Genomic DNA, 16725 nt, shown 5'->3' with positions numbered 1-16725 from the left:
TGCCTCCACTTCACATGCAGCGGTTTCTTGCATCTTGCATGCTGTGTTCGGTAAGCGGGCGTTGAGTATGACATCATCGCCATGGTTTTAACAAAAACGCAGGTGACTTTAGCCGTAGACGTTTGCCTCTGGGGATGCCAACCCGTAAAAGGACATGGGATCCGAATACGAGCACCTTTTTTATCCTTGAGCCAGATCCCCAGGATTCCACAATCATAATACGGAACGGAGAGCAGGGTATGACGTGGCGCGGCGGGAGGCTGGAAAAAACCACCGAGAGATCTTGAAGACGCAGCGATATGAAGGGCATACAGTAAGCACCGTATCGGGCAGCGGAGGACAAATGCAGTATGGGGAGATTTTACATGTAATGAGTATGGCCGGCTTACGTACGTAAAGGTTGTGCAGTTCGGAATCGATAAGTGAGTAATCCCCCAAGGTGAATATTCGGAGGTTGGGAAAATTGTAACAAAACCGTTTCTTCCCTGTTCAAACACATGTTTGTCACATTTGTTGTTTTCTGTTTCGAGTGTCAACCCCCGCCTAACCCACCTATAGTCCGCCCCGGTGTTATCTCGTATCATCGATGAGTTAACTTGTCGCATCTTGTCTTTTTCGTTTCGTGTTTCATGTCGTAAACCCGCTTCGCGCCTACGTTTGTGACTCGAGACTGTTGGTGGATCTTTGTGGAATTCATAGCCTTAAAAAAGCCACAGTGGAAACATCTTTGGCAAAATGCGAGCATTTGACAGCTGTCATATTCGATGATTATAACCGTAGTGCGAGTTTTGCGACTCGAACAACTCGTGTAACAAAAGAGATGTATGGGGGAAAGAACGATAGTACATCTCCACATAGACAACCAGGCTCGTGTTCGTGTTCGTGTTTCTTGCTATTGAACACACCGACACTTCCCCAGCATAGAATACATGTCTTTCTTGACCTCAGTTGCCTTCGTACCTGCAGCCCTTGTGTGTGTGTTAAGAGAGAAAAAAACGGCTATCGTCTTTACACGAACAAATCCATTCGTGTTCGTGTCTCTCCAACTCTAGCGCAATCTTTCCTGCATGCCCAGTAAAACACGTTGTTCTCCAAGTTCGTACCTGCAGGGCTATACAGTACAGGGCTTGCTTTCAACCCCTACCTTTTTACACCTTGCCGAAACCACTCTCTGGCAACAACTTTGAGCGCGAACCACGAACGAGAAACCAACATCAACCCGCCACCTTGTTGCGTCGTCATCGTACATGAAAAGCGCATTTGCGGCAGATTGCACATTTGACTAGTCAAGAACGCTTTCGTGCTGGGGTGCAAGTTTCCTCGGGAGTGCTAATGAAAACGCGGCTTGCAAAGGGTCATGGGCGCTTTCGTTTTGAGCGTTCTGGACTTTTGCAAAAGGAATGAATGCAAGGGGAGCTAAGAATAGGTAAAAGTCCGCTAATCATCCCCATTTTTTCTCTCTCTCGCAACTTCGTCTTTATCGCCATTGCTCAAACGGCACGTCGCTGCAAGCTGGGAGATTGGCAAGCTACCATGTTCTCTTTTTTCGCGGAGATTATGGTCAAGATGTAGTAAGTACGAGCGAGAGAGATGGTGTGCGTTGTTCGCATCCTGACGATGAACCGTCAGCTCGGTTTGTTCTCAGGGACACCCATCCGCGGGGAGGACAAATTCTTCTTCGTCCATGTTCATCGCGGATAGATAGTCATCGCATCGCTCCTGGTGCCGTCGTCATACCGTAGCCGTTAGCGAAATGAAGATCTTCAGGTATGCAACACCAACAGAACCACAATAACCCCTACCCAAAAGGACACGCGAAAAGGGTCTGGAATGGACTGGTTCGCATGTGCTATAATAGCGTCGAGTACTAAGGGGACGGAGCGGAGACGGAATGCGTAGCGGAGCGGAAAGCACGGTACGCCCGGAGATGAGCAATTACACGAAAGATTTATTCGGTAAGTTTAGTGCCTTGAAAAGGGTTCGGACATACGATATCACAGTCAGCCCTAGAGGAGCAGTCAAGCGAACGACAAGGATACCTGGGTAGAGCTTGATGTAGGTTGTTGAGATGCGGTGCTATTGTTTGTTACGTCAGTAAGGGATATTGGTGAGTGCTCGTTCCACAACATCAAGGGCCGCTGACCTAGCGGTTGGTGAGCATGTCGACGTGATTGGTTTACAGGTTCGTGTTCACTAAGTAGGATCTTGAGAGCCAAGGGACTATTACTGCCAATATTGCATGTTCCATGTGAAAAGTCTGGGCATAACATTATCATTGCCAGCCCTGCACATCAGCAACCAAGAGGACGAACCTTGGTGCCGGATGCGTCAGATACGACGCACGCCGTTCTATTTGACAACTACTAGAGACGTTGTGTCAGCAAGACCGGAGAGTTCAACATGGTCGCCTTGTAGGAATTCAAGGAGATGTAAAGGAATTGAGTGTCTAACAGTTACGGAGAAGGAAAAAGCTACTACGAAGTATACGTTGGGTTTTTCAGGCCCAGCATTTTCCATGTAAGTTCTTTCTCGCCATCCCGTCGTTTCCCAATATCAGCGATGCAATCATCACAAAGACCCAAGTCTCACCACCACCACTGTCAGTTTTCCAAATCACAATTCGTCAACCTTCCCATCTAATACCCCTCCCCCGCCCCCAGCGTCCAATCAAACTTGCGCATAGCCATAGCCCAGAGCAGCACGCCGACCAACGGCCCCAAGAAGAAGGTAATGAAGAGAACAAAGAGAACCGTATTTCTCTTCTTTCTGTTGGCCCATCCCCTGGCCATACCTCGCATCACGCCTCCCTGCTTGTCAATTCTTTCCTTCCTCTGCGTCTCGAGAGCGGCGGCTGTAGCTGCAGTGAAAGCGCGGACTGCTTTCCCGGCGCGTCGCTGTGCTTTCTCGTCGTCATCGGAGACGAAGGATCTGGGGCGCCCGAGGTGGTGCTGGTGCTGGTGGTGGGGCTGCTCGTGTGCGAAGCGTTTGGCGTTGAGATCGTCTAGGAGATGGAAAAAAGGAAATCAGTGTGACTGTTACATGTCTCTCCCATGCCCACGCCCCCCATTCAGAGTAGTAAAGCCGTTGAAGATATCGTACCTGTGCGAGTGTCCTTTTCCTTCCTACTAACTGGTGCAACAGTATGCTGGCTCTCGGTAACCTTGGTTTTTTTCTCCTTCGTTCCCTCAACATACTTGCACCAAACCGCATACCGTTTATCCAGATGCCCCGTCCTGCTCCACCTCGCAATCTCAGCGATCCGGCGTCGGAGCGCCTCGCCCTCGAGCACCGTCGTGAGCTCGTAGTAAAGTTTCGTATCAATTTTGCTGATATCAACGTTTTGCTTGTGCAGGCCCGTGAGGATGTCTATCCAGGAGTTGATGGCGTGAGGCGGATCTCCAGACTTATTAGACGGGTTGCGGAGGAGCTGCCATGTTTGCGCCATGTCGTGGAATTTGGCGGCTGAAACGAGGGTTTGTTCCGGACCGGTGGCTGCAGTATGCTCGTACAGGATCAGGCTGTCTTTGCGCGTGGCGAGGCCTTGGGTGTACCTGGATGGACGTGTTGCTAGGTCAGTGTACGTCTCGAATCTACGGGGAGGAAGAGAGAGATATCACATACCAATTCCTAACAGCCTGGCGGGTGGAGGAGGCGTTGCGGAGGGAGTGGAGGATGGCCATGAGAGAGAGGTCGAGGGAACTGTATGCGTCCGGGCTACCGCACGATATCTTGCCCGGGTGGATGTTGGGGGTGTGAGACAAATTGTCTTCAGTGATGGACGCGAGACGGGTGCGTATGTTGCGGGTACCAAGTACTGGACAATCTTGTCAGTGATTCGGAGATGCTTTATAGGGATATATGATGTCCTAGTCGCAACTCAACCCATCTATTGTAAGAAAGAAATACTCACAATAAGGCACGGCGTCACTGATGCGAAACAACTCCAATCCGTGATACCCAGCAACAACATCAAACACCGGCTTGACCTTCGGAGCCGGCACCTGGAGGCAAATCTCTCGACCTCCATTTGGCCTGTTCGCCTTGGGGTTATCTCTGCGTGTGGAGGAGGTGGCAGCAGACAGGTACACCTCAGGGTGAGTCGGGCGCTCAGTACACACAGACGAGGTCTCGGAAGTGCAACCTCCGTTGCCCTCAAATTCGGAACGGTGTCCGCGAGTCGGGACGGGAGCGGAGTCGCTCTGTGAGATGGTGACGCCAGTTTCTGGAACACTGACCCGGGCGCTGGTAACTGGTGGGGATGGAAAGAACGGGATTGGTGTAGACCTAGGATGGACCGGTTTGGAGCTAGAAGGGCCTGGTGCGTACATGTCGGTTGACAAGTGGGAGAGATCAGCCTGCTCAGTAGATGCTGATTCTATAGAAGACATGGAAGACGTGGAGCATCTCTGAGACTTGAAAGCTTCGGACATGAACTCATCGGCGATAGGTGTACGTGAAGTGTAGTCAACAGCCTTGCCTTTGCCCTTGGGGTCAGCAGTGACCTCGATAGTAGGGACACGTTGCTGTGCCCATTTCGTTGGACCTAGGACTGATGGGATGAATGGTTTCTGGTTAGAAAAAGGTCAATTGATGTAGCCATGCAACCTGATGCGTTTCCCTGCGTACCTTGATGTTGCGGCCTTGGAGACTGTCGCTTTGACATCGTGGTCTTGTCGCCATTGTGGGGAAATGGCTCGTTAGCGATATGGTGAGTGGAGAGAAGGGAGGTACTCAGCCCATCCACGGACTGGAAGATTGATACGATGGATTGAGAGAATGAAAGCCACGGACGCAGGAGCGAGATTCGCAACGAGAAGGGCATATATTAATCTGGCTCGTTGGCCACTGTACCGTAGCATTACACCTTCATGGACCCGGAATATGTCGCTATCAAAGCCCCTCCCACCTTCTCATCGTCTTTGATGATCTGATTTGGATGTTGCTGTGGATCGCGACCCTAGAATCGTCATGATATCGCCCAACAACCGTTGCTTGCAAGACCCTTTACAACCCCTAGCGTTGATGATGCTTGATACAGCTCAGAAATGCCGATTCCTCCCCATGCTCTTTCTGTTGTCTGTTGGCCGGGATGCGATACTGAATGCGTGTGCGAGGACACATGATGGTGGTCAGTTTCTGTGACCCGATCTAGCCATGGTCCAATGGCATTCGTCGTAATGCATAATCCGAGTACTATCACAGTGATGATGCATTCGAGCTGCCACTTTGTGATGTTGTCTCCCAAAGTAGCAATGCCCCGCTTCTAAACCGTTAAGGCGGTCGGCAACGGGTGTCTTGGCACTCCGAGACATGACATGTGATAGACGACGCTTGACGTAGCAGGCAAGCCCTCTGGCAATGCTTAATCAATGCGCGCGCCGGCTTCGCATTCCTGCTTTCACAGTATGCTTCTGGCGCCGACCTAGAGTGTACTCCCCACTAAGCCCACGATGCCTGGCTCCTCGCGGTTGCCCGTCAGTCTACGCGATACGTTCAATGCGCGGAAGAGCTCCGCTAATGGCCAGCTCGTCGCCCTGAACATCGATGTGTATGCGCGCTTGCAATAGCGATAAGGAAACACAGTGTACTGACATGGGTATACAGTCTGCGCAACATCATCTTTGTCCTCTTCCTCCTCCGCTGGACACGCATCACCTTCTACCAACTCAAAGGTCGCGGCATCTTCGGCTCCATCAGCGATGCCTACATCAGCATCCGTCGCTACCTCTACGGCATCTTCCTCCGACTGCCCGGTGTGCGCGACAAAGTACAAGCCCAAGTCTCTGAATCTCTCCTGAAGCTCGAACGCAAGCTTGTTCCGAGCGGGCCCGGCGTCGAGCGCATCACCAGTCTACCCGCTGAAGGATGGAGCGAAGAAGAGGTGCGCAAGAAGCTGGGTGAACTGGCCGACATGGAGCACACGCGATGGGAAGACGGACGAGTCAGCGGCGCGGTATACCACGGCGGGGACGAGCTGATCAGACTGCAAACCGAGGCGTTTGGCAAGTTCACCGTTGCAAACCCCATCCACCCCGATGTGTTCCCTGGTGTGAGGAAGATGGAAGCCGAGATCGTAGCCATGGTGCTCTCCCTCTTCAACGCACCCGAAGACGCGGCCGGCGTGACTACCTCGGGCGGCACAGAATCCATTCTCATGGCATGTCTCTCTGCCCGTAACAAAGCCTACCATGAGCGCGGCGTCACATCTCCCGAGATGATCTTGCCAGAAACCGCACACACAGCCTTCCGCAAGGCATGCGAATACTTCAAGATCAAAATGCATCTCGTGTCCTGCAAAGCCCCGTCTTACAAAGTCCACTTGCCCTCCGTCTCCCGGCTGATCAATCCGAATACCGTGCTATTGGTTGGCTCTGCCCCCAACTTCCCCCACGGCATCATCGACGACATCTCTGGGCTGAGCAAACTCGCTGTCAAGAAGAAGATTCCGCTGCACGTAGACTGTTGCTTGGGCTCCTTCATCATCCCCATGCTACCCAAAGCAGGTTTCGACTTTGACCCTTTTGACTTCCGTCTCCCAGGCGTAACAAGCATATCCTGCGACACACACAAATACGGGTTTGCGCCAAAGGGCAACTCAACGGTGCTGTACCGCTCCGACGTCTACCGCAAATACCAATACTTCATCTCGCCTGACTGGTCCGGCGGCGTTTACGCATCGCCTTCCATTGCCGGTTCTCGCCCTGGCGCTCTCATTGCAGGGTGCTGGGCTTCCCTCGTCAAGCAAGGCAGCAACGGCTATCTCGACGCCTGCCACAAGATTGTCGGTGGCATGAAGAAGATTGAAACTGCTATCCGCGAGAACCCGCAACTATCACCCGATTTGAAAATCATCGGACAGCCCAAAGTCTCCGTGGTGGCTTTCTTGTCCAACACGCTGGATATCTACGACATTGCTGATGGCATGTCGAACAAGGGCTGGCATTTGAATGCCCTGCAGAGTCCGCCCGCTATCCATGTCGCTGTTACCCTGCCCATTGTCGCCGTTGTGGACAAGTTGATTGAGGATCTTGTCGAGGTTACAGAGGAGGTTAGGGATGCGGAGCGCAAGCGTATCGCTGAAGGAAAAGGCGCAAAGGGCGCTGTCAAGGGCGATACCGCGGCGCTGTACGGTGTGGCGGGGAGCTTGCCCAATAAGAGTGTCGTTGTGGACTTGGCCAAGGGCTTTTTGGATACGCTTTACAAGGCGTGAGGAGGGTGCGTGCAGCTGGGATACCATGTAAAGGTCTCGGGATGGACAGGAGGACAGGAAGCTAACATACCCATCGAGTATCAGATTGTTATATTCTTCAAATGGTGAAGTCAACACATACGCAAGTCCTCTCTCCCCGACGGTGCAACCACTTTTTTTTTTTTTTGCTTGAATTAATTACTCAACTATCGTCAACTACTCGCCACCTAATCCCCTAGCATCCTCCACAACAACCCTGGCAATCTTCTTTAATGTTGACTTGTGGTCGGCCTCACGAAACTTGTCCCACCGATCCAACCCCTCACTCGCGTCAATACTCAACGTCTCATACCCTTGCTTGATAACCGCGTGCACCTCTTGCGGACTAAGATGTTTCCTCGCCTTGCCCTTGTCATTCAATAAGGCCTGATAGTGATTCGACACGTTAATCAGCGTCTGCATGGACCCCTGTTTCCCCGACGTTAAGCCAAACGCGTCTCGGAACTTGACGAGGGTATCGCCACTCTCGACGAGCTTGTAGAAGAGGTCGTCGTACGCGGCTGGATCCGGTAAGAAGTTTTCGCCGCTCGACAGCGCGAAAGCGAGGAGATTGACGAGCAGGTCAATCATCTTGTTGGATTTGTAGTTGCTCTTGATGTCGCTTTCGTACGTGGTGAGGAAGCGGACAAAGGAGAGGAGAGTTCGCCAGAGTTCTGCCCAATGGTACGTGATGCGCGTTTTTGTCCGACTGAGGTGGGACAGCAGACGCAATAGGACACCGAGACAGAGGCTGTAAAAAGAAAAAGTGTTAGTCGTTCTCCTTTCATATCTTCCTCCTCCCGCCTTTCCCGGATAGCAGATTGTAGAATAGACTCACATGTAAAAATCCACATCCAACCGTCTCCTTAGATTATGACTGATAGCATCACTCATCATGTCCAACACAACAGCACCTGGCACCCTCTCCCCCCTCACAACCGGCAAATAAGGTTGTCGCTGTCGACACAACCTTACGTCCAGTTTACTTTCCTCACTGCACAGACGCTTCGCGAGCGTCTGGTCCTCGACAAGTATTTGCAGCACGAAGAGACTGAGGTATGTGTACAGCGCCGCCCTCGCACTCCTGTGTGCATGCTGGAACATGTAGCTCGTCAAAGAGAGGTACGCGCTGAGGGGGGATGGTGAGGCTGCTGCGGCGTCGGACGAGGCGTTGGGGGTAGATTTGACGAGGTTGAAGCAAAAGACTTTATTCGCGTTTGCGAAGTCGTAGACAGAGAGGAGGATGCCGATTTCCGGACCAGGTCTGGGAAAAGGGGAGGAAGAGATGTTAGCTGTGGGCATAGCAAGCAGAAGCAGAAGAAGAAGAGGACATGTTACTCACAATGCAGCAAAGAGGCTCTTTGCCTCTTCAGGGGCCGCCGGTGTTGGCGTCGTTGGCCTACTCCCACTCCCCGCCAGCGCCCCCAAGCCAATATAACTAAGTGTAGATCCCAGACTCCAACCTTCGGGCATATCATCTTGCACAGCTACATAGCTATCTCTCAGCTTCCTACACGTGTCGCCGAAACAGCTCACCATGTCCTGTATGATGGCGTCGTTGACAAAGTCGTCGAGACGCAGGCGATACGGGTTTTGAAATTCGAATTTGTTGTAGTTTGTGAGGAGGCCGAGGAGATAGAGGGCGGGGACGACTTGAGGGGTCGAGGGACAGTCGGAGATGTACTGTGTGGATTGCTGAGTTAGTTTGTCCATGTATATATATAACGACCTAACATACCTTCATGAGACTCGGGAACAGATCGCGATGGGTAAAGTAACTCGGCAGCGCAGTCTGAAAGCCAGCGGCGGTTATACTCAGCGTCGCTCGAACGGCCCTCAGGCGCAAAGCAACTGCCATGTCGATGTCAGTATCGATAATCCTCGGGGTCTTGACGATAAAACATACCATCACGTCCACCCCGTATAGCCGTATCCAGCGTGGCTACAAAATCCGTCATGACGGCGTCCGCATCGTTGAGCCCCGTAAGAACAGATATGATGTCGGAGCTAGGATTCGTGTATTTCTTGGTGAGAGCGGCATCGAGGAAGACTGTCAAGGTCTAAGCGGTAAGCGCATGGAGAATTGGGTGTGGACGTTTAAGGGCAAAGAGCGGCATGGTACCTCGAGGGCGATTTCGTCGGCGGGTGCTTTTGCTTGCTTGACGCGGAGGAGGGCGTGGCGGAAGAGTTGCTGTGAACGCGCTTGCTGGTGGAGCATCTCGTCTGGCGCAATCGAGGCCAGTGTGCGCTTCAAGCCGGCTGTATCGGGGCGGTGGAGAAAGAATTCTTGCCAGAATCCCTCGGACAATTCGACATCTTCGTCATCTTCCTGGGGCGCCCCTTTGCATTAGCAACACTGCTGGTGCAAGTGGGCGGGAGAGGGAGAGAGAGGACACACTTTGAATAGGGTTTCGTAGAGGGATATGATTTTGGGCTGGAATATTTCAGGCCGCGAGTCCTGGGTCAGAGGTGATGGCTCCATGGTGGGACGCTTCCGCGCTCTCTGCAGCTTATGTCGGGGTGGGATGCTGCAGGGTCAAGCTTCAATCGCAGTAGTTGCAGAGGTGTCGCGTCGCGCAATATGGGGAACTAGCGGGCCGTTGGGCGATCGGACGCCGATAAGCCCCACCATTGCACGTGTGAAGAGTTGATAGTCGTTGTATGTCGCGCGTGATTTGAATAGACAGTTGATACAGAGCTTGCCATTGGAGAGACCGTCAGAAGCACGGCGGAAAAGAAAAGTTGTAAACATGCCGTCACCCCTTCTCATCGGCATCTCAGGACCCTCTTCGTCTGGCAAGACAACACTCTCTCGCCTACTCCGAGACATATTCCCGCCATCAAAGCTATTCATTCTACATCTCGATGACTTTTACCTCACCGACGCCGAGATTCCGGTCAAGAATGGCGTCCAGGATTGGGACTGCATAGAGTCGCTCAACCTACCTGCACTCCAACAAGCCCTCCAACACATCAAAGAACATGGAAACAGCCCAGACTGGTTAGTCAGTCAGGAAGATCAAAACAGCGTCGGAGAACACGGTGTACCCGAAGCTGAGATTCAGAAACTGAGACAGGATGTATCGACGTGGCTGGGTAGTAGTACGCCGGGGTGGGAAGAAAGACGCATCTGCATCGTCGATGGCTTCCTCCTCTTCTCAGAAGACATGAAGGACATACGCTCCCTATTTGACGTCAAACTCTTCCTCCGCACTTCCTACGAGACTGCGAAGCGTAGGCGCGAAGCGCGGAGTGGGTATGTAACTATTGAAGGGTTCTGGACAGATCCACCGGGGTATGTCGATGATATCGTATGGCCGAATTACGTCAAAGATCACAGATTTCTGTTCAGGGGCGGGGACGTGGACGGGGAGTTGGATGAAAGTGTTTGTGAGAGGGTCGGAATATGTGGCATGCCGAGGGAAGCAGAGGGGGATATGACGCAGTGTTTGCGCTGGGCAGCCGGGGTGTTGGAGCGAGTGGTCAAGAAAGCATGAAGACAGTTTTGAAGATTGTATTATTATGCCTGTATGCATATCACTTTGGAGCTCTTTTGACCACAAAACACGACATGCTCCAATTCCGAACCAGATTGTTAATACCCGTCAACGCCAGTGCGCCGTGCGACCATGCGTCCAGACCTACCAGCCATGCAGAAGTGATGATACACAGATGACAAAGCGAAAAGGCTGACCTGTTAAAGCTCGAAATCACTCATTCCCCTAGGTGCTGGACTTGACCTTGTCAATATAGGCTTGTCCCGGGCTCTCATAAGTAGGCACAAAGAAGGTGTTGATCTGAGCTTCTTTGGAGAGCCACGTAGTCATTTGACTAAGCTCCTCACGCAAACGCGTGACAGCCTGGTGGTCCATGTTGGTCTGCGCGATGAGTTCGGGCATGGTAACTGCGTCGCCCTCGTTAGCTGAAGATCAAGCTTCTCCTAGTCGTAAAAACACATACCCAGAAGACGCAAGAGGTGCTCGCCGCCGTAGATGTCCGCCAATGGCTTCCCAGCAAGCTCATCAGTCGGTTGTTGAACGCGAGACCAGATCTCATAGAATTGCTCACGCTCGAAGCGGTACAGAAGAAGACGGCCAACACTCTTGTTGAAATACTCTTTTAGTCCTGCTATGACTTCTTCGAGAATATCGCGCTCGATACTGGTGCGGTTGCTGTTGTCATTGACGTGCTTCATGTATTCATCTAATATGACGCCTGCAGGATAGTTCGCAGGAAGCTGCACTAGCTGTAGGTTCTTAGTGATGTTCTCCCAGTCGTCGACTAGGAGACTCTTGAGCCTGTCTGGCATGTAAATCCTGACTGCTAGCTTGTTCTGGAATGCTTCTTCCTGGGAAGGGTCAGGAATTCACTCTGAGTCGCCAAAATGCTAAGATACATACCTTCTCTAGGTCGTTGTCGCGAACCCTCTTCTGACCGCGAGGGGCAGCAGAGACAGAGGTTTGGCGCTCTTCGCTACCGCGTGCCGAACCTTGCGCCTTCTTCTTTGCTGGTGCGGGCTGGGCCCTTGCAGCACGCTGGGCAGCTAGCATCTCGTGCCTGAGGTTGTTGGCCAACTCTCTGTTCTCAGGCGACAGTTTGCGAAGCCGATCCTCAGGAACCCAGTCATCCCAGCTGCGAGGTGTTAGCAACTGGACCCAACGCCAATCCACGACTCGTTGGATGCTTAAATTAGGAGTTTGAGATGGAGTGAAGATAGATAAATGGCAGTGGTGTTGTACATGGATTGAGAGAGTGAAGTGTACACGCGGACAAATGTGACTTCCGCAGTGAGGAGCGGAACGATGGGCAGGCGGAGAAAATCTCAAACAAAGTGAAGATACGTACGTGTTCTTCCAGCCCTTGTAGTGCACCCTATATTCGAAGCCATTCTTCTTGTCTTCCTCTACTGGTCGCGCTTCAAGTATCTTGGCCTCGTACAGCAACTCATGATGGAAACAGAAGACTTTCTCGTCCTTTTTGAACGCAGCCTCTGGAGCGGCTGCAGGCGCCATGATTGCGATGAAATGCGATGGATCTGGTGTTGATGTGTTTGGTAGTCAGAAAAGAAAGCGGTCAGGGTGCTGGAGATTGCACGTCCAGGTAGCGCGTCCCTATGGGAGTGATGACAGTCAGACAGAGATGCTCAGCAGCGCAAAACACCAGTTCCCGTTGCCTGATTAATGTGAGCAAGTCGATGAGCCTGGTAATAGATGGTCCAGTCGATGTTTGCTTAGAGTCGTCGAAGGCACGTCTCACGGGAGTTTTCTGGGCACGGGCCAGCACGCGTCGCGCTTTCCGATGAGCCTCCTTCGTTGGGCGATCCCACCACGATCACTGCCTCACCAATCACATGTATGAGTTGCATTCCATCTGAACATAACGTCTCCCACCATAATCATGCCGTCGCAAGAGGCCAAGATTCTCGGTGACTTCCTCCTCGCCCCCGCTCCGTTGCGCGACTTCATCACCCTACGCGACTTTACCGACATCTTTCCCCGCGCCCACCGGTCCAACCCCGCTGTACAAGAGATTTATCGCGAGCTTCAGAGGATACGCGACAAGGATGTTGAGCTCGTCCGTCAAGACATCATCGACGAGGTCAAACGGTCCAAGCAGCTGAGGCGGGAGTATGCACGGGAGAAACGCCAGATAGACGATGCCACCGTCGCTGGACTGGACCCCGTTGCGCTTCAAATGGAGGAGGAGGTAGCTTGTTATACCAAAGAGACTACTGCGACCCGTGCTGACCTCATCACCAGATGTCCGGCCAAGGTCGTAAGAAACCGCACACCCTACAGACGGTCCACTCCGACATTGACGAAGCGTGCCAAAGCCTTGAGGCTCGGATTGCAGAGATAGAGCAAGAGAACAGAATAGCCTTGACAGAAGTTCAAGACGTTGTGGGCGCGCTCAGTGAATTGCGCCATGGCCGGTTTGCCCCATCGTCCAGCGGCGAGGGCATTGGGGAAGAGGTCATGGCAACGCTCAAGCGACTTGAGGCCGTATGCGACAAACCGGGGGGATGACAATACGACACTCCTACATATCGTGTCTCACGTACAATGCGTTGTACAGATGCAAACAGTGTGCTGATGGCTAGGCACTTTGGTCCTTGACTGAATAACAGACATCGCATGCGTAGACCGGCAATTTCGCACATCCGTCGCGCAAGCTGTAGCTGACGTCGCGCCCTGGAAAAACATTGCACATCGAGTAGCTTTCCATCCGAACCAAGGTCACGACCGACGTGGCCAGGACACATATCGGCGCGCATGAGGCAGGAAGGCAGCTTTGCTACACTCTTCGTCGCTTGAGAATTTGCGCTCCTCATACCATCTTCCCTTGGATGCATGTCGGGACATATGCAGCATGATGACATGTTGCCAGTTGTGAGTTTTGGATCGTTCATTCCTTGGCGTATCGACTATGCAACCCGCCGTCCGAGAACGTGACGAGCACTACAACAGCATGATAGACCTAATCACGGCTTTAGAAGAATCAACTCGCTAAATAGTATCATTCCGCCGTCCAGGCTAGCAGCCCCGCGTGTATAGAACTTGAGCGAGCCGTGATTGGCTACACGAACGACCGCAATTAATATATGTATATGAACAGCTTCAATCCCGCAACCCGTGGCAACTAGTTTCCGCAACAGAGATCTGTCTATACTACGACCTCTATACGTGTCCAGTTGAAGATGTGTGACTTATACCGCGTTGTAGTCCGGTCCGTTGGAGTTCCTCCGTCGCCTTCCATGTACCTGTCGCAAACATGATGCTTCACTCACTTCTAGCAGTACTTGTCTCTCTGACCTCCTGGACATCGCCGGTATCTGCCTCGCTCAGGATAACAGCTAACCACCATTCCTTCGGTGGTGTCAACTACCCACAACTCCAATTCTTCGCCCCCCAACACCGCGATGACAGCATCCGTGAAATCGTCAAAAGCGGCGCGCGAGTAATCCGCCTATTCATCCGTCCAGATGCCCAACACCCGGATCCAGAAGGCGAGCTAGGCGGCTTCGACAAATCTCTCTTGGACCAATTCGACGATACACTAGCCGCCATCCACCATCTGTCAAAGGGGCAGGTTAAAGTCATCATCGCACCCCATGACGCACATGCGCTTCGTGGCTCAAATGACGTTCCTTGTGATGCCTACTGTCAGAAACTCAACGGGGCCTTTTTGGATTTCTACAGCAGCGAAGAGTACCGCAATCTCTACAAAACACGCCTCGAAGTCTTCTTCAAACACTACCCTTCCAGGAACTTTGATGGGCGGTCCTGGGGCTCCCTCTCTGAAGTCATCTTGGGTGTCGATCTGCAGAACCAGCCATTTTCCGGCATCAGCCCGATACCGTCTGGCGAATCCTGGCTTTGTGATATGGCCTCATATCTGAAATTTAGCATCGGGCTTGATAGCGCTGGTATTGCGGTCATCAGTGGTGGGGTCTCTGGACCACAAAGTGTAGATGGGAACGAGAATTTCCCAGACAGCGTCTTCGACTGCAAGGCTATTGACGTCATTGGCATCCATGGGTATTTTGACAAGACGGCGGAGAGAACGGCGGGGACGCCGTGGGCGGAAATGTTCTTACCGGGGAACACGCTGACAGGGAGGGCAATGGGCAAAGGGAAGAAAGGAAAAGAGGGCAAATTATTGTTGGTGGAGGAATGGACATATGTGCACAACCCCGACTTTGGCTTGTTCTACAAGAAAGAAGCGGTTTTTGATCAGGGGAATGCGCTGAATTACCGGGGAATCCCTTGGGTACGTGGCCTTATTTTCTCACTGACGACCGTCTTTTCAAGAAAAAAAATATGCATCGTGATGTTAACGAAAAGAAACTCTAGATATACTCTCACCTAACCACCCTTTCCGAGGGAAAGACCTCGCGTATCAACCCCATCCATCCCACCTACACCACCTGGACCGCCCTCACGGACGTTCTCAAACGCTCGGTGACAGCCCGTAGTAACTTCAACTGGACCAAGTACCTACCGCCACCCGTCTCCATCATCCCGCCTTCTGCCGACGAAAAAACAGCACAGCACCTCCAAGCCATGCTCACGGGCTCCAACAATCAAGAATGGAAATTGAAGCCCCTGGGTCTTTCCAACGTCTCAAGCGTAGTCTTGAACCCTTACATCATCGAGCAGAGCGATTGCACATTCGGCTGTCTCGGCCACTTGTGCGACGCTGCGGATTCGTGCTCACCGGACCTTTTGTGCAAGAACAGTGTGTGTCAGCCGTATTCCGAGACACAGCCTGGTAAAGTGGGGGAGCGGTGCAATAGCAAAGCAGTTTGCCAATCGCATCTGAGGTGTGATGAGAAGCAAGGTACGTGTCAAGCGTGTTCTGCGCGTAGCACGATACAACCAGCGAGAGAGAAACGAAAAAGGACGATTGAGGGCGACGACGAGATTGAGATACAGCGGCGACTGGTGCAGCCAAATGATCCAAACGGGTCGTGCTACACAGACTCTCTAGAGCATCTTTTCCACATTACCCGCCTGCTCGAATCGACAACCACCACCACCACCACTTCATCCTCCTCCTCCTCCTCCTCGCCCTCTCTAAACACATGCCTTTCACCGTCCCACCATCCGTCCCCGTGTACATCGCCACTGCACTGTTCAGCCGACGAATACTGCTCCTGGGGCTCCTGCGTCCCCTGTCTATCCACAGACACGTGTCTCGGCGCCCCGTGTCGGAGCAACAATGTATGTAAAACAGGGTATTGCAACGACTACGGTCGGTGTGACTATGTTCCCGATGCGTCGAAGAAGAAGAGTAGTGGACCGGGGGGTGCGAGAGGAAAACGGTGAGTTTGTAAATCCCACCTTTTTACTTGGAACCGGGTTATCATTTTTTATTTTAAATAAAAAGGACGAGAAAAGGGCATTTACAAGGCTTCCGGGACGGGAATGGGGGACATGCAACTGGCAATCGCGTTAGTTCAGAGTTAGGTTCAACGTTTGCTAATGATGAGTTAGGAATTCGAGGATCGCTGGCGTGCCAAAGGGACATGAGCGCGGACCGGCGAGAGTGAGGGATGAGGCAATGAGGATCAATATACCAAAAGAGAAGGTTGCTGAGACTGGGGGGCCTGCTGCTACTGCTACAGCATAACGTTAGTGTTGCTGTGGGAAGACTTTGACATTCGAACGTGTGTGTATGTGTAAGCATCATCAAGAGAGAGAGAGAGACGTCCACCACCGGTCCCCACTTACACAACAATTTGCGTTGTAGACAAATAGATTTGGTTATAAAGTATGAAACAAGAAGATTATTTACTTTGGTTGGGGTATCGTAGCCTCCATAACTCCGTTTTTTGTGTATGTGTAGCAGATTGCCTGCTCCAAATCCTCCTTCCTCCTTGGTGTCAGATGATGCGATATGACGGAATCGTCTTCGTAACTCGTAGATGCATGCATCGTATGATGATACTGCCATGAGCCGTGCCATCACCTAGCATCGAACGAGAAAACATGCAC

General features: G+C 52.2%; 7 protein-coding genes across 7 annotated transcripts; 4 read left to right on the top strand and 3 right to left on the bottom strand.

Moving 5' to 3' along the window:
• Nucleotides 1-2636: 2636 nt before the first annotated feature.
• On the bottom strand, nt 2637-4680 carry J4E82_008968 (uncharacterized protein; the record flags this gene model as incomplete). Its single annotated transcript, XM_051735198.1, has 5 exons — nt 2637-3001; nt 3100-3551; nt 3622-3814; nt 3911-4568; nt 4627-4680. The coding sequence occupies 5 exons, from the start codon at nt 4678-4680 to the stop codon at nt 2637-2639; spliced, it is 1722 nt and encodes a 573-aa protein (XP_051585031.1).
• Nucleotides 4681-5450: 770 nt separating this feature from the next.
• On the top strand, nt 5451-7210 carry J4E82_008967 (uncharacterized protein; the record flags this gene model as incomplete). Its single annotated transcript, XM_051735197.1, has 2 exons — nt 5451-5548; nt 5605-7210. The coding sequence occupies 2 exons, from the start codon at nt 5451-5453 to the stop codon at nt 7208-7210; spliced, it is 1704 nt and encodes a 567-aa protein (XP_051585030.1).
• A 195-nt stretch (nt 7211-7405) lies between these two features.
• On the bottom strand, nt 7406-9710 carry J4E82_008966 (uncharacterized protein; the record flags this gene model as incomplete). The annotated part of the gene is made up of 7 exons (XM_051735196.1): nt 7406-7979; nt 8067-8492; nt 8571-8911; nt 8967-9079; nt 9135-9288; nt 9351-9557; nt 9627-9710. The coding sequence occupies 7 exons, from the start codon at nt 9708-9710 to the stop codon at nt 7406-7408; spliced, it is 1899 nt and encodes a 632-aa protein (XP_051585029.1).
• Nucleotides 9711-9978: 268 nt separating this feature from the next.
• J4E82_008965 (uncharacterized protein) lies at nt 9979-10725 on the top strand (the record flags this gene model as incomplete). The annotated part of the gene is made up of 1 exon (XM_051735195.1): nt 9979-10725. The coding sequence occupies one exon, from the start codon at nt 9979-9981 to the stop codon at nt 10723-10725; it is 747 nt and encodes a 248-aa protein (XP_051585028.1).
• Nucleotides 10726-10950: 225 nt separating this feature from the next.
• On the bottom strand, nt 10951-12240 carry J4E82_008964 (uncharacterized protein; the record flags this gene model as incomplete). Its single annotated transcript, XM_051735194.1, has 4 exons — nt 10951-11132; nt 11189-11576; nt 11629-11860; nt 12074-12240. The coding sequence occupies 4 exons, from the start codon at nt 12238-12240 to the stop codon at nt 10951-10953; spliced, it is 969 nt and encodes a 322-aa protein (XP_051585027.1).
• Nucleotides 12241-12625: 385 nt separating this feature from the next.
• Nucleotides 12626-13254, top strand: J4E82_008963 (uncharacterized protein; the record flags this gene model as incomplete). The annotated part of the gene is made up of 2 exons (XM_051735193.1): nt 12626-12934; nt 12988-13254. The coding sequence occupies 2 exons, from the start codon at nt 12626-12628 to the stop codon at nt 13252-13254; spliced, it is 576 nt and encodes a 191-aa protein (XP_051585026.1).
• A 745-nt stretch (nt 13255-13999) lies between these two features.
• J4E82_008962 (uncharacterized protein) lies at nt 14000-16360 on the top strand (the record flags this gene model as incomplete). The annotated part of the gene is made up of 3 exons (XM_051735192.1): nt 14000-14998; nt 15082-16052; nt 16225-16360. 3 exons carry the CDS (start codon nt 14000-14002, stop codon nt 16358-16360), a joined length of 2106 nt encoding a protein of 701 aa, XP_051585025.1.
• Nucleotides 16361-16725: the final 365 nt, after the last annotated feature.

Source organism: Alternaria postmessia, assembly GCF_024291825.1.
Source record: "Alternaria postmessia strain BMP 2775 chromosome Unknown scaffold_79, whole genome shotgun sequence".
NCBI classification, from domain to species: Eukaryota; Fungi; Ascomycota; class Dothideomycetes; order Pleosporales; family Pleosporaceae; genus Alternaria; species Alternaria postmessia.
Note: the sequence above shows the minus strand (reverse complement) of the source record. Positions and strands in the feature narration are given on the sequence as shown.